Genomic DNA, 15,618 nt, shown 5'->3' with positions numbered 1-15,618 from the left:
TCATTAAGAAGTGGTACAGGTTCTTGTGAAGTCATCTTTGAAGTACTCTCCCCAAAAACGGCGCCAAATGTTTCAGGGTTTTTTTGTGTCCTTCGGAAGAGATACAATTCCAAGACTGACCTCTGAATGCATGTACCTGCAAAACAACAGAGACTCTGGTGGGTGGGAGCTCCGCCTCCAATGATCAAGTTAGAACATGTTTGAGGAGTAAAGTGCGGAAAGTAAAGGGTCTCTCTTAGATTCCAAGAGAGCATTTGCAATGTATAATTGCTCGGTTTGAGGTGTCAGGTGTCTGACTTTCTCTGATGTACAGTATACTGTGTTTAGAATATTTCTGAATAGATGTTCCTAGGAGGGAAACATCACCCTTTTATAGGGTTTTGGAAAACGTGCCCATTACTAGGTTTTAGTAAACCTAGGGCTGATTGGGCTTTGCCTGAAACTTTGGGCCGTAGGAGACCACTTGCTCAGTTGTCGATTCTGCCTGCCAAATGTCATGACCTGATTAGTCCACCTTGGACCTCTCACGAGGTGACACGTGGCGGACTCTGATTGGTCCACGTGGTGACACGTGGCAGAATATCATTGGTCCACGTGGCGGGGAAAATCCCCTAATCAAATAGTATCCAACAATATTTTCAGCAATAGTCAACAAAATCTCGATGATAACTAAAGATAACCAAAATCCTTGTTTTAAAATTAATCAAAAGAGATAAAAATAACAAAGGGATTTTGAATACCTTGACCTTTATGCGAAAAATTGTTGTTTTGATGTAGAAGATTTTTAATAGCAAAGAAATTCGTTGTGGTTGGTGTTGATGATGCCTATTTGCTTTTTTTGGTGATGAATGAACTGTTAGATGCAAGATTGCAGCGTTGATGATGATGAATGATTCGTGGCTGATGCTTGTTCGATGATGGGGATGGTAGAAGATGATGACGAACGGTGATGATGATGATGAACGGGATCTTGAGAATGGGTCGTGTGTGTTAGAGAGAGGAAGGTTATGTGGGAGGTAGGTTATGTTTGTGAGGGATGAAGGGGTTTAGGAGACGAAGCCAAAACCGTATGGGAACCTAGATTGGCGCGCCCGCGCCCGTGATTAGCGCGCCTACGCAATACGTAGACGGGCCTGCTCCACTTCAAGCGCGCCCACGGCGTTCAGTTTTCGCGGATCGCGCTGATAGCGCGTCAATATCGCGCAGACTTCCTGGATTGTGTTAATTTTTGGACCAAAACATTGGCGTGCCTGCGCTATCTTTATTTCGCGGACCACTCCTAAATCGCGACAAAATCGCTCCAACTCTCTGGATTGTAGAGATTTTTAGACCTTGACTTAGGCGCGCCCGCTCCATATTTTGCACGCCCGCGCCACTTTGTTCTCGCAGATCGTTCTTCAGTCGTGACCAAATCGCGCAGGCTCTCTGCTTTGGTTTGCATTTGACCTCAAATTCTCAAAAAATTTCATTTTGCTTCAACTCTAATCTCTCTTTTCTCAAAAACACACACAATCACACCTACATCACAATAGAGCAAGAAAAGTGTTAGATGGATCAATTTAAGTGTTTCAAAAGAAAATAAAATCAAACTAAGTTAGAGACCGGGTTGCCTCTCGTAAGCGCTTTCTTTCACGTCGTTAGCTCGACTTCCTTGAAATGAAATCATGGGGACTTAAACACATCAATAAGTGACAAATTTTCTGGTTTTGCGATTGGTTGACCCTCAAAATATGGCTTGAGACGGTGTCCATTCACTTTGAATGGAGGGTACTTGTCATTGAAGATCTCGATTGCACCGTATGGGAAGACCTTGGACACTTGGAATGGCCGCTCCTTCTAGATCATAGCTTTCCGGGAAAGAGCTTGAGCCTTGAAATGTAGAGTAGGACCTTTTGTCCTTCCACAAACTCTTTCTTGGAGAGTTGCGTGTCATGCCATGCTTTGGTTCTAGCCTTATACAAACTTGCGCTATCATAGGCATTCATACGGAGCTCTTCTAGCTCATGAAGATCTAGCAACCTTTGTTCACCCGCGGCATGGAGATCAAAATTTATTTGCTTAATGCCCCAATTTTCCTTATGATCCATTTCAACCAGGAGATGGAAATTCTTCCCATACACAAGCTTATAGGGAGTTGTCCCAATTGGTGTCTTAAAGGCAGTCTTATAAGCCCATAATTAGTCAATGAGCTTACTAGACCAATCCTTCCTTGTTCTAGCAACGGTTATCTCCAAGATGACTTTCAACTCCCTATTTATGACCTCCGCTTGACCACTTGTTTGGGGGTGGTAAGCAAGGCCTTGCCTGTGCGATACACCATACTTTGAAAGAAGCTTGTTGAATGTATGGTGCTTGAAGTGTGAACCTCCATCACTTATGATTGCCTTAGGAACACCGAATCTTGGAAAGATGACTTTCTTGAACAAATTGACAACCACCTTTGAGTCATTGGTGGGAGATGCCACGGCTTCCGCCCATTTGGAAACATAGTCAACGGCAACAAGAATGTGTTGGTTCCCTTGAGATGAGATAAAAGGGCCCATGAAGTCAATTGCCCAAACATCAAAGATTTCGAGCTCAAGGATCGGATTTTGAGGCATCTCGTCACGCCTTGACATGTTTCCCATCCTTTGGCACCTATCACATGTCTTCACAAAGTACAAAGCGTCCTTGAACAAAGTCGACCAAAAGAGCATCGATTGCAAGACCTTAGAGGCGGTCTTTTGGGCACTCATGTGTCCACCATAAGGGGATGAGTGGCACATTGAGAGCACACTTTGGAATTCTTCATCGGGAACACACCTCCTCAAAAGCCCATCCACCCCTCTTTTCAACAACGTTGGATCATCCTATATGTATTTCTTGGCTTCATACTTAAGCCTTTGTTGTTGTTGAGGAGTGAAAGTTGGTGGAATATCACTACATGCAAGGTAATTGACGATGTTGGAAAATCAAGGGGTTTCCTTAGCATCAAGAGCATGTAGCACATCGTCCCTTAAAGCATTTTCAATCGGAAGGCCGTCTTCAATCATTCTTGTGCTTCCCAATCTTGAAATATGATCGGCTACCATATTCTCGGCTCCCTTCTTATCTCTTAATTCCAAACCGAGTCTTGAAGGAGCAAAACCCATCTCAACAACCTTGGCTTTGCCTCTTTCTTTCTCATCAAGTACTTAAGATCTGAATGATCGGTGTACGCTATTGTCCTAAACCCAATGAGATAGGGCCTAAACTTCTCAAAAGCATGAACAACCGCTAGGAACTCCTTCTCGGTTGTGGTGTAGTTCTTTTGTGCATCTTTGAGAGTCTTGGACAAATAGGAAATCACATGTAGCCTACCCTCTTTTCTTTTCGTTTCCCTATAACCGACCCGATGGCCTCATCACTTGCATCACACATTAATTCAAACGATAGTGACCAATCGGGTCCTTGGACAATCGGAGCGGAACACAAGGCTTCTTTCAACCTAAGAAAAGCACTCAAGCAAGATTCATCAAATACAAAATCTTTATCTTTTTGTAGAAAAGGTGTGAGGGGCTTAGAAATCAAAGAAAAGTCCTTAATGAAGCGGGGATAAAAGTCGGTATGACCGAGGAAAGACCTCACTTCTCTCACATTTGTGGGAGGAGGAAGCTTCTCAATCACATCAACTTTTGCACCATCAACTTCGATGCCCGATTGGGAGACCTTATGGTCAAGCACAATACCATTCTCGACCATGAAGTGGCATTCCTCCCAATTGAGCACCAAGTTGGCACTCTCACATCTTTCTAAACAACGAGATAAATTCAAGAGGCACATCTCATATGTACCTCCGCCCATAGAAAAATCATCCATAAAAACCTCCATCTTTTCCTCAATCATGTCACTAAAAATTGACATCATGCATCTTTGGAAGGTAGCCGGAGCGTTACAAAGACCAAATGGCATCCTACGGTAGGCAAAAGTACCATAGGGGCAAGTGAAAGTGGTCTTTTCTTGATCCTTTGGGTCTATTGGGATTTGGAAGAATCCCGAATAACCATCAAGAATGCATGCTTCGTAAGCCGCTCAAGCATTTGATCGATAAACGGTAATAGAAAATGGTCTTTGGAAGTATTAGCAAATTTGAGATAGTCAATACACATACGCCAACCCATCACAAGGCATTACCGTCATCCTTCCTTTTTGGGCACTACTTGAACCAGGGACACGCAATCACTATGGGCGATTGGATAGATGATCCCTGCTTCAAGCAACTTAGAAACTTCCTTCCTTACAACCTCTTGCATGGAAGGATTAAGTTTCCTTTGCCTTTGCCTACACGGCTTAGCACCCTCCTCCAAATCAATTTTATGCATGCATAGAGATGGTCTTATACCCTTGAGGTCCTCAAGGGTATAACCCAAAACCTTTCTATGCTTTTTCAAAACATTAAGCAGTAGGGAGGTTTGCTCATCCGTGAGGCTTGCATTGACAATGAACGGGAAAGATTCATTCGCATCTAGGAAAGCATACCTCAAACCCGAAGGTAGAGACTTCAAGTCTACCTTCCGTGCTCTCTTACCATTGGAGACCTCTTCCTCTTCCGCTTGGAAGACTTCATAAGTTGGGATTATCTCTTGGTCGGTGGTTGCTTCCACTTTGTCATCAAGCATCTCCTCATATACTTGCACCTCCTCCTTTTGATCACCTATCTCATTCTCATTCAACAAAACATTCTCAATTGGATCGTTAGAGGCATGCACATGAGGGTATCGAAATTCATTCATCAAATTTTCAAAAGTATCTACCCTAAAGCATTCATTACTTGCGGAAGGTTGTTTCATGACATTGTTCAAATCAAATTCAATAGAGTCATTATCAACCTTCAAAGTCATTTTATTTTCTTTAACATTAATGATTGCTTTAGAGGTAGCTAGAAATGGTCTACCCAAAATTATAGGAATCCTCTCATCCTCATCCATCTCTAGAACATAAAAGTCCACCGGAAATCTGAACTTACCAACTCTAAGGGGAATGTCCTCAACTTTCCCTATGGACAATTTAGTGGACCTATCCGCTAGTTGGATGGTGATGTTGGTAGGTGAAATACTTCCTACATTGAGCTTTTGGTAGACCGAGAAGGGCATAAGACTTACACTAGTGCCTAGATCGCACAACGCCTTTCCTAAGTGAATCTCATTAATGGAACAAGAAATGGAAAAACTACCGGGATCTTGCAATTTTGTTGGAAGCTTGCTAGAGAGAATGGAACTACAATTTGCGGTCATGTTTATGGTTTCAACTTTTCTCTTCCCATTCAATAGGTCTTTTATGAACTTAGAGTAGTGGGGCATCTCCTTCATGGCATCCATAAAAAGTATCGAAACATGCAAACCTTTGACTACTTCTAAGAACTTTCCAAATTGGGCATCAGGCCTAGACCTAGCAAACCTTTGGGGAAATGGAAATTTCTCATTCCTAGGTTGTCGATTTAGGGGCAAAGGTGTTTGATCTTTGTCACTCTCTTTTGTTGGCTCCTTCTCTTTTTGCTTCTCAGCCCTCTCATTTTCTTTTTCAAGGACCTCACTCTCTTTAGGTGGCTCATCCTCATCTTCTAGTTCTATCCTCACATTGGAACTCTTCTCATCATTTAACTCACTCTCAAGGACATTCCCGCTCCTAGTAGTGATAGCATACATAGGTTTGGGGTTGACACCTTGACTAGGAAAAGAGGAAGAGGAAGAAGGGGAGGATGAAGAACTAGGTTGGGCTATTTGAGAGATTTGGGTCTCTAGCATTTTCATATGCGCCTTGATTTGCTTCTTTTCCTCCTCTTGGATTTTGTTAAAGCTCTCTTGATTCTTGATAAATGCTTGAAGCACGCCCATCATAGAATCCGGAGCGGCTTCCATTTGAGGAGGAGGTGTGTTGGAATTTTGGGCTTGCGATCTCACTTGCTCAAAACCGGGAGGTCTATTTTGAGGCCTTCCATTTTTAGAACCCTGATTGGAATTAAAACGTTATTGGTTGTTGGGATAGTGTTGTTGGTTTTGATTCCAATTGGGCCTTTGGTTTGAGTAACTTCTTCCATTGTAATTGGAAGAGTTTCCCCTACCTTAGCCTTGGTTATCATAACCACCACCACTTTGATTCCATTGATTTTGATTCCAACCTTGGTTTTGATTCCAACCACGGTTTTGGTTTTGATTCCAATTTGGTCGCATTCCAACATTTCCCTCACGGGGCACAAAATTCATGGCTTTAACATCTTCAACATTATCATCATTTTCATGGGGAGGGGGACCTTCACTTATGGACATACATTGTTGAGAATTATGATCATAGCTTCCACATATATCACAAAACATACAACCGGGAGGCATAGCATTGTAATTAGAAGGAGAAGAAGTACAGGGGCTCATACCATGGCCTCCCTTGGTAGAAGGGGAGGAACTTTGAGAATTTGTCTTCATAAACTCTTCCATTTTCTTAGCCATTTTGGCCATTTGGTTCGAAAGGTTGGTGATTGCATTTGTTTGCTCTATGGATTGCACCGTATCTTTTCTAGAAGTGGCTTCCCTCTCACCTTCGTACCAATCCTCATAATTACGCACAACATCTTTTATGATACTCTCCACTTCATCTTCCCTTTTGTTCATGATTGGGCCTCCGGCTCCGGCATCAAGGCTAGTCTTGCTTTGAGGGGAGAGTCCTCCATATAATGCTTGGAGAACTTGCCAATTAGGAATCCCATGGTGTGGGCATTGCCTTTGTAACTCTTTGAATCTCTCCCATGCCTCACAAAGAGACTCTCCACCTCTTTGGCGGAAACTTTGTATCTTTGAGCGAGCCTCGGCGGTTTTCTTGTAATTGTAAAACCTTCCTAGAAACGTCGTAGTTACCTCATTCCAAGTTGAGAGAGAACCGGGAGGAACATCCTTGTTCAACCAATGTTCCGCCGCTCCCATGAGTTAGAACGGGAACATCTTCAATCTAATGTACTCTTGGGAGACTCCGTTAATCTTGATAGTGTCACAATACTTGAGAAACTCTTTGATATGCTCATGGGGATTCTCAAATTTTCCACCGGTAAATTGCCTCTTCTCTATCATTGAAATGAAATTAGGCTTTATCTCGAAATTGTTTGCTTGAGTGGTGGGAGCTAGAATCCCACTTTGGGAGGCATATGGTTCGGGTGCTCCAAGTTGTTTAAGTGACCTTTGATCACCCATGTTTTGTTGATTATGGCTATTTGCAAATGGGTTGGGAATTGAGCTTGTATATGGTTCACTCTCCTCACTTGAAGTGGGTGAAGATGGGGTAGGGGAACTTCTCACTTCTTCTTGAAGTGGGTCTTCACCTCTCTCCCTTGCTTGTCTCCTCAACTAGGCCAGAGTGCGCTCTAGCTCGGGGTCTAATGACACCAAAATCCTAGAGCAATTATGCCTCATGTGCATATATAAAGTGAACACTGACAAGATACGGAAAAAAGAAAGAAAGGAACAGATGAACTAGTCTCAACAAGAAAACAAACACACAATGGAAACCGTTTCCCCGGTAACGGCGCCAATTTGACAGGTGGTATTTTAGGTCGTTACTAAGATACCTCTATCAAATGATATTTGTAGTCCTAAACATGCAACTAAACGAGTATAGAGGCAAGTCAAGGGTCGATGATGAGTGACATTTATGTCGCTCTTAGGACAGTCTTTTCTAGTAGTTTTAGTAATAATTCGGTCCATTTTAGTATGTTTTTGCTATGATCCGCCTAGTTCGAGTATTCTACCTTTGTGGCGCGTAATGTGTACTCATATGATTTAGGTAGTCTATGCTCCCCTCCCCTTTTGTTGTATTACGCCTTGCTTTCCTGTTTTATGATTGCAGGTGTATGTCGTTGATTCGGAGATGGAAGGAACAAGGGCAAAACGGGAAGAAATCCACACCAGGCAAATGGCGCGGGCGCGCCACCTACAGGCGCGGGCGCGCCACCTATAGGCGCGGGCGCGCATCCCTTGAGCGCGGGCGCGTTGATGAGCTGGACCAACCATTAAATACCCACTTTGGAGCGGGCGCGCATTTCTAGGAGCGGCCGCGCCATCATTTAAAGCGCGGGCGCGCCTGTCTGCTGCTGATTCAAATCCCGATTTCAGCCCAAATTAACAAAGGAGGGGAGGCAAAACGGATAACTAGGGAGAACATTCTATCATAGGGATATTATTTTAGCATAGAAACCTTAGAGGAGAGCTTTTAATGAATTTTTCTAGGTTTTTGTTTTGGCCACTTTTGTATTGAACAATCTTGATAGTTTTTAGGTAATTTTCATTGTCTATCAACATTAGTTTTACTCTTAGTTTTTGAAGAAGTAATTTTGCAACATTGATGTATGGTCAAGCTTGGAGATTGAATGATGTATGGCTCTTTATTTGGATTTCAATGAAGGTTTTGGTATATTTCTCTATTTTCTCTTGTTTTTATGATTAAAGTTTCTACCTTTGTTAGTTTAGTTGATAAAAACTTTGTCTTTCTTACTATTTCATTGGTGATAATGTTGCTTAGTATGATTGTAGTTGTAGTTATGACTAGTGAGTAGTTTCTTGTTGCTAGGGGTTTGGTGAAGATATGCTTTGAGTTTGATGTATGCTAGGCTAGGTTAATTTGGAATATTTGTGATTAAATCTTCCTTGTGCTTATACTTATTAGCCACTCCATGTTTATGGCCATATGCATGTTGTGGTTGAATGACGTGAACTAAATCGTGACGATAGTGCGACTTAGGAATAGTCATTAGGTGATTGATTATTGCATGACCTTAGCTTGTATGCCTTACGACGATAGTGTGAGTGTATGCTAGCTAGGAAAGCTCTTAATCCCGATAGGTGATTAGAGAGTATTCTTGATATTCTTGATAACAATTAAAACAAGCACTAGGGGGAAAGGATCAAACATGCTATGAACTCAACAATGTTAGGCATCGGGAAATAGGTTTACATGCAAACCAAGCAACTCATACAAGGCAATATCGAGAATACTCTCTAATCACCTATCGGGATTAAGAGCTTTCCTAGCTAGCATACATTTACACTATCGTCGTAAGGCATACAAACTAAGGTCATGCAATATCAATCACCTAATAACTATTCCTAAATCACACTATCGTCATGATTTAGTTCAAGTTACTCAACCACAACATGAATATGGCCATAAACATGGAGTGGCCAATAAGTATAAGCACAAGGAAGATTTAATCACAAATATTCCAAATTAATCTAGCCTAACATACATCAAACTCAAAGCATACCTTCAGCAAACCCCTAGCAACAAGTAACTACTCACTATCCATAACTACAACTACAATCATGCTAAGCAATATTATGAACCATACATCACCCAAGCAATAAGCTTGACCATACACCAATGTTGCTAAAGTATGCTAATGATAGAATGTTGTTGAATGTTAGCCGTTTTTTCCTCCTCTTGTTGTTTGGACTGAATTCGGGATTTGAATCTGCAGCAGACAAGCGCGCCCGCGCCCAACAAAGGCGGGCCCACGCGTTAAATGATGGCGCGGCCTCTCCTTGAAATGCGCGCCCGCTCCAAAGTGGGTATTTAATGGTTGGTCCAGCTCATCAGCGCGCACGCGCTCAAGGGAGGCGCGCCCGCGCATCTAGGTGGCGTGCCCGCACCATTTGTGTGGTTTGGAATTCTCCCGTTTTGCCCTTGTTCTTTCCATCTCCGAATCAACTGCATACACCTATAATCATGGAACATGAAGGTAAAGCATAATACAACGAAAGGGGAGGGGAGTATAGACTACCTAAACCACATGAATACACATTACGCATCACAAAGGTAGAAAACTCAAATTAGGCGAATCATAGCAAAAACGTACTTAAATGGACCAAATTATTACTAAAACTATTAGAAAAGACTACCCTAAGAGTGACATAAATGTCACTCATCAGGTGTATACAAGCCTTAATGAAAAGTATCCTTTGCCTTTTGACAAGTTGCACAACTAGATACAACTAATTGCACATCCGCAAGCATCTTAGGCCAATAGAAGTGTTCTTGTAACATATTCAAAGTCTTTGTAATGCCAAAGTGACCAGCAATTCCACCTCCATGAGCTTCTCTAACAACTAGCTCTCGAATAGAACACTTAGGAAGACAAAGTTAATTTCCTTTGAAAAGAAAACCATCTTGTAACAAGTAAGAACCTACGGCTCCCTTTGAACACTCTTCAACAAGTGTAGAAAAATCATCATCTCCCTTGTGATATTCCTTGATCAATTCGAAACCAAGCAATTTGATATTAAAAATTCCAAGCAATGTATATCTTCTAGAGAGTGCATCCGCCACGAAATTGATTTTCCTTCTTTGTACTTAGAAGATAAATTATATGATTGCAAAAATTCAACCCACTTAGCATGCCTAGGATTGAGCTTTTGTTGTCCATGTATATACTTCAACGCCTCATGATCAGAATGCAACACAAAATGATTAGGTCGGAGATAATGACTCCAATGATCTAAAGAAATAACAATAGCGTAGGACTCTTTATCATAAGTAGAATAGTTCAAACGAGCTCCTCCCAATTTCTCACTAAAGTAAGCTATAGGGCGCTTCTTTTGCAATAAAACCGCTCCAATCCCAACTCCACTTGCATCGGTTACAACCTCATGCATCAATCTCATGAACGTGCTAGGTGCATTTGTAAGACTAAACGGCATCACCAACCATTCATACAACCCTAACTTAGTCTTGAATGCGGTTTTCCACTCATCTCCTTCTCTCATTCGAATTTGATGATATCCACTCATAAGATCAATTTTTGAAAACAATTTCGAGCCATGTAACTCATCAAGTAAGTCATCCAATCTTGGAATAGGAAAACGATACTTGATTGTGATGTTATTCACACTTCTACTATCAATATACATGCGCCAACTTCTATCCTTCTTTGGAACAAGTAGTGTAGACACGGCACAAGGACTCATGCTCTCTCTCACATAACCTCTTGTCATAAGTTCCTCAATTTTCCTTTGCATCTCTTTTGTCTCTTCTGGATTACTTCTATAAGCTACTTTGTTAGGTAATGGTGCTCCCGGAATCAAGTCAATTTGATGTTCTATCCCACGAATAGGAGGTAGTCCCGGAGGTAATTCATCAGGAAACATATCCTTGAACTCTCTCAAAATAGCTTCCAATTCAACCGGCCTCTTGAGTTGTTCATCTTTCTCAATTCGAACCTCATTAGAAACAAGTATATACACCATATTGTTATTGCCGATTTCTTTCTCCACTTCTCTCTCACTAATCAAGTAGGAACTCTTCGAATTAGAGGTAGCAATAGAAGGTTTATTGTTTATCAAAGGTTTCAAAGCAACCGGTTTCTCGTTTTCTCCTTTTCTTACAACATACACATTAGTCATTCCATCAAATTTCACAAATCTATCATATTGCCAAGGACGACCTAATAGTATATGACACACATCCATAGGGCAAACATCACACAAAACTTTGTCATGAAATTTACCAATTGAAAAGGATATGAGAGCTTGTTTATTCACCTTAACATCACTCGAATTATTGAACCAATGAGGCTTCTAAGGGTTTGGATGCTCGATAATTGGCCATTTCAACTTATCTACCAAAGTAGTAGACACTACATTAGGGCAGCTACCCGTGTCAATTATCATATCACACAACTTATCTTCCACCTTGCATCTTGTGAGAAAGATTTTCTCCCTTTGATTGCCTTCAATAGACATAGGTTTTTAGTGTAGTGCTCTCCTTAGGACCAAATTTTGACCTTGAGTCTCGGGATCAATTTCTTCCATGTGTTCCACCTCTTCTTCAAAGTTTTCTTCATCCTTTTCACCGTCACTACCTTGCTCACATTTAGCTTGCTCTTGTTCCCATTCTTGAGCCGTCATGACCCTTTTAGATGGACAGTCACTTGCAATGTGACTAACACTACCACACTTGAAGCACTTCCTTCCTTCCACAAACTTTTTAGTAGACTCGAATTTAGGCTTTGTCTCCTTGTAGTTCGAACTAGAACTACTCTTTTCCACACTAACTCTCTCAAAAGGTTTTGAGAACCCTTTTACAAAAGGCTTAGTGAACGAGCCCTTCTTCCCCTTTAGCTGTTTCTCAACCTTTATAGCTACCTTGCAAACATCCTCAAAGGACCAATATTGTTGTAATTCGACTTTTTCAGCAATATTATCATTCAATCCCGAAATAAAACGAGCAATCTTATGTTCAACAATCTCTTCTAAACCACATAGCATGCATAACTTTTCAAATTCAATAATATAATTCTCAACAGCCATTAAATTTTGTTTAAAAGTTTTCATCTTAAGGTAAGTATCTTGGATATAATTGATAAGTGGCATTTATGCCACTATTTAGATCCTCTAATCGCGGTATTTTTCTACGTTTGTCCCTTGTTTGTACCCCTTTTGCTCCGTTTCTCTCTTTATTATGTTTTTGTGCTTTTCCTCGTGTTTTATAGGCTTTTGGAGTTGATTTTGAGAGAATGAAGAGCTTGGAGAATTGGAGTTCATTTGAAGAGCTACAAAGGAAGTTAAGGAGCAAGCAAGCAAGGCCATACGGACAGCGCGGGTCGTGCTTTCAGAATGGCGCGGGCGCGCCAAACCAAGCGCGGGCGTGCCTAACATTGGGGTTGAAAATATTGAAGGAGGCAGAATGTAGGCGCGATTTGGGCGCGGCTTAGGCGCGGGCGCGCCTAAGATAGGCGCGGGCGCTCCTAAGATAGGCGCGGGCGCTCAAGGGCCTGAACTCCGAAACTAACCTTTGTTCACTCTTTTAGCCATAACTTTTTATCTACAAATTGGATTGAGGTGATTCAAGTTGCATTGGAAACTAGACTTAAAGAGCTTTCCAACGGTAGGTTGCACGCCCATAGAAGACTCCTAGAACAGAAGTTATGGCCGTTTGAAAATGAATGTCGCTGTCAGGCCAATCCCAGTGCGCGGGCGCGCAGGCAAATATCGCGGGCGCGCACGAGCAGCTACGGGTCTTTTAAACGCTTCTTCCTCTCCTCTTTTTATAAGTTTTGGTGGTGGGTTTCTTTGGGGTTTTCTCTCTCCTCTTTGAGGGGTTAAACCCTAACATCTCTCCATCAATCTTCACATAAATTAGGCTTAGATTTAGTTTTAATCTTTGTTTTTATACTTTACAATGTAGATTAAGAGTAATTTAGGGTATTTTAGAGAGAGAAAGTGAAGAGCTTCAATGGTGGATTGAAGAAGATGAAGATGCAAAGTGACATTGTTTTGGATTCCTTTTCAATACTTCAATGAGCATTCTAAACTCTATCTCATTTATTGTTCTTTCTTAATTTCTTGCTTGATTAGAGTAGTTGTTTAGTTTAATTGCTTCTCTTTGTTCTTCTTGTTGGGTTTTGTGTTAGTTTTTCATGATTAGTGAGTAATTCCCTTTACTAAGGGATTGGTGATAGCATGTGGTGAATCTTGAATGTATTAGGGTAGACAAATGTTGGTTATATGTGATTAAATATACCTTGTAACCATGTTTTACTAATTACTCCATGTGAATGGCCAATCATGTGTTGTAATTGGGTGGATTGAACTAAGTTATGACGATAGTGTAACTTAGGGATATCCATTAGGTGATCGATTCTATGCAAAAACCTTAACTTTCACAGCTTATGACGATAGTATGAGCATGTGTTAAGTTGGGAAAGCCTTTGACCCCGATAGGTGGTTAGATGGTATTGTTGGTATTGCCTTATATGAGATATTTGGTTTGCATGTAAACTCATTTCCATTGCCTAACTTTATTGAAGATCATTGTCATGTTTGACCCTCTCCCTTGGTGTTAGTTTAACTTAATATAAATCTCATTTTTGTTTATTGTTCTATCCATCCTATCTCTTTGACCTAGCTTAATTGGTGGTGGTGTTGATAGTGTTTATGTCGTCTCCGTGGTTCGACCCTCTACTTACCACTAAACTTGTTTAGTGTAGGTGTAGGTTTATAAATATTGTTTGGTTGAGGGTAGTTAGTCCAACGACCTAATTATCCTTCACCAATAATCACTAGGTACGAACCTCTTTTTCATGTGCTTCTTGAGTTGCTCCCAAGTGGTTATTTTGTCTCGCCCTTCCTTATGCCTCTTCTTCAAATTATCATACCAAAGACTTGCATATCCGTCAGTTTCAATTCGACTATCTTACACCTTTTCCTCTCATCATACTCCTTGTAATCAAAGAGTATTTTGGCCCTTCTAATCCATTCAAAATACTTCTCTAGTTCATTCATACTCCCATTGAATTCGGGAAGATCTAGCCTAAGGTTCCTATCATCATCTTTTGGTTTATCCCTTCTCCTAGGTCTTGGTGAATCATCACTTGATGAATAATTCTTTCGTGGCCTCCTAGGGTTTCTCCTTGGTTGTTCTTCCTCACTTGAACTAGAATTAGTGTTAGAATTACCCTTCTTTGAAGAAGATCCATCACGAGTATCAAGTCTTTGCAATATCTCATCCAATCTTGCTGCCAACTCGTTGATTTGTCTATCTCTTCTAAGATTTTGAGCTTGTTCTAAGGTTAAACCCCTTGGAACTAGTGGAACTTCTTTGTCACACATTATTCCCACACAAACCAAGTTAGTTTATGCAAAAATCTTGATTAAAAGATCGAATCTTGAAGAAATCTTGAAGCAAAACAAAACCGGACTCCCAACCGCAAATCAGTGCATTAACAACAAAAGTTTGAGGCTGTGTAGAGCGTGTTACTCAACCAAAAGTTACTAAATTTTATATGGTGATAGCTGAATGTTTTTAACGTCCAATGAAAAAAGAATCACTCAAAAATTTCAAGCCAAACTTTACCAGTTTTTTTTTCTACCGGAACCTGGAATCTGATACCAAGATGATGTGAATTATTGATCCGAAAATCAACAAAACACTAGGGATATGTTTAAATCTAATTCTCTACAGGAAATCCACCAAGAACTAAACAAAAACTAAGATTAATCAACTAAGATCCACCTAGTCAATCAACCTAAATGAATGTTTTAACTAAAACAAGCAAAACAGCAATTGATCACAATCAATTAAAACTTAAGTGTTTAAACTCAAAAGCAATGCATAATAATCTGATTATTTCGTGTGTTTACAAGCCTATTTATAAGCTAGACTCTCCTAGGAAGATTAGGACAAATCCCTAATTCAATACTAATCAAACTAGACAACTAAACCGACTAGGAGTGCAAGCAAGCACACGGTTTTGGTAACTAATCACATAAGATAGAATTTGATTAGTTATCTAACCCAACTAAAACTCTAACAAACCCTTGGATAAGATTTCAAACCCTTGGAGAAGGCTTCAACAACCTGAACAAGCTTGCTCACCAAACAAGACCACACGCCTAAAATCAATTAACACTAACTAATTAAAGAAACTAATAAAAAGATTATAGATCCTAATGCTTAAACCAAGAAAAACCTTTTCAAGTGAAAGGTAAAATCTTGTAAGCAAAATCTAAGTAAGAAAATTAAAGAAACTAGTTTAGGCTCCAAGAAAGCCACCAAGCAAACCGTAGCTTTGCTTTGGTATCCAAGAAAGTGTCCATGCAACGCTTGGCTTGAATCAATGTTTAG

The 15,618-nt window shown here is 40.7% G+C and overlaps 1 protein-coding gene across 1 annotated transcript; it reads right to left on the bottom strand.

Annotated features, from left to right (window-relative positions):
- Positions 1–10,250: 10,250 nt before the first annotated feature.
- LOC110697622 lies at positions 10,251–12,365 on the bottom strand. Its single transcript, XM_021875005.1, has 3 exons — positions 11,777–12,365; positions 10,804–11,437; positions 10,251–10,683 (listed from the first exon to the last, which is right to left on the bottom strand). The coding sequence occupies exons 1-3, from the start codon at positions 12,363–12,365 to the stop codon at positions 10,251–10,253; spliced, it is 1,656 nt and encodes a 551-aa protein (XP_021730697.1).
- Positions 12,366–15,618: the final 3,253 nt, after the last annotated feature.

The sequence above is a fragment of the Chenopodium quinoa genome, unplaced genomic scaffold (assembly GCF_001683475.1).
Source record: "Chenopodium quinoa cultivar QQ74 unplaced genomic scaffold, ASM168347v1, whole genome shotgun sequence".
NCBI classification, from domain to species: Eukaryota; Viridiplantae; Streptophyta; class Magnoliopsida; order Caryophyllales; family Amaranthaceae; genus Chenopodium; species Chenopodium quinoa.
Note: the sequence above shows the minus strand (reverse complement) of the source record. Positions and strands in the feature narration are given on the sequence as shown.

Bases quoted from the DNA above. Each gene is read 5' to 3' on its own strand.
- LOC110697622 (XM_021875005.1), bottom strand. From the start codon at position 12,365: ATGCCACTTATCAATTATATCCAAGATACTTACCTTAAGATGAAAACT. The intron at 11,438-11,776 runs GTCAAAATTTGG...ATATACTATTAG, and splicing joins AATTGATCCCGAGACTCAAG to GTCGTCCTTGGCAATATGAT. The intron at 10,684-10,803 runs GTTTTCAAAAAT...GATGCCGTTTAG, and splicing joins GAGTTACATGGCTCGAAATT to TCTTACAAATGCACCTAGCA.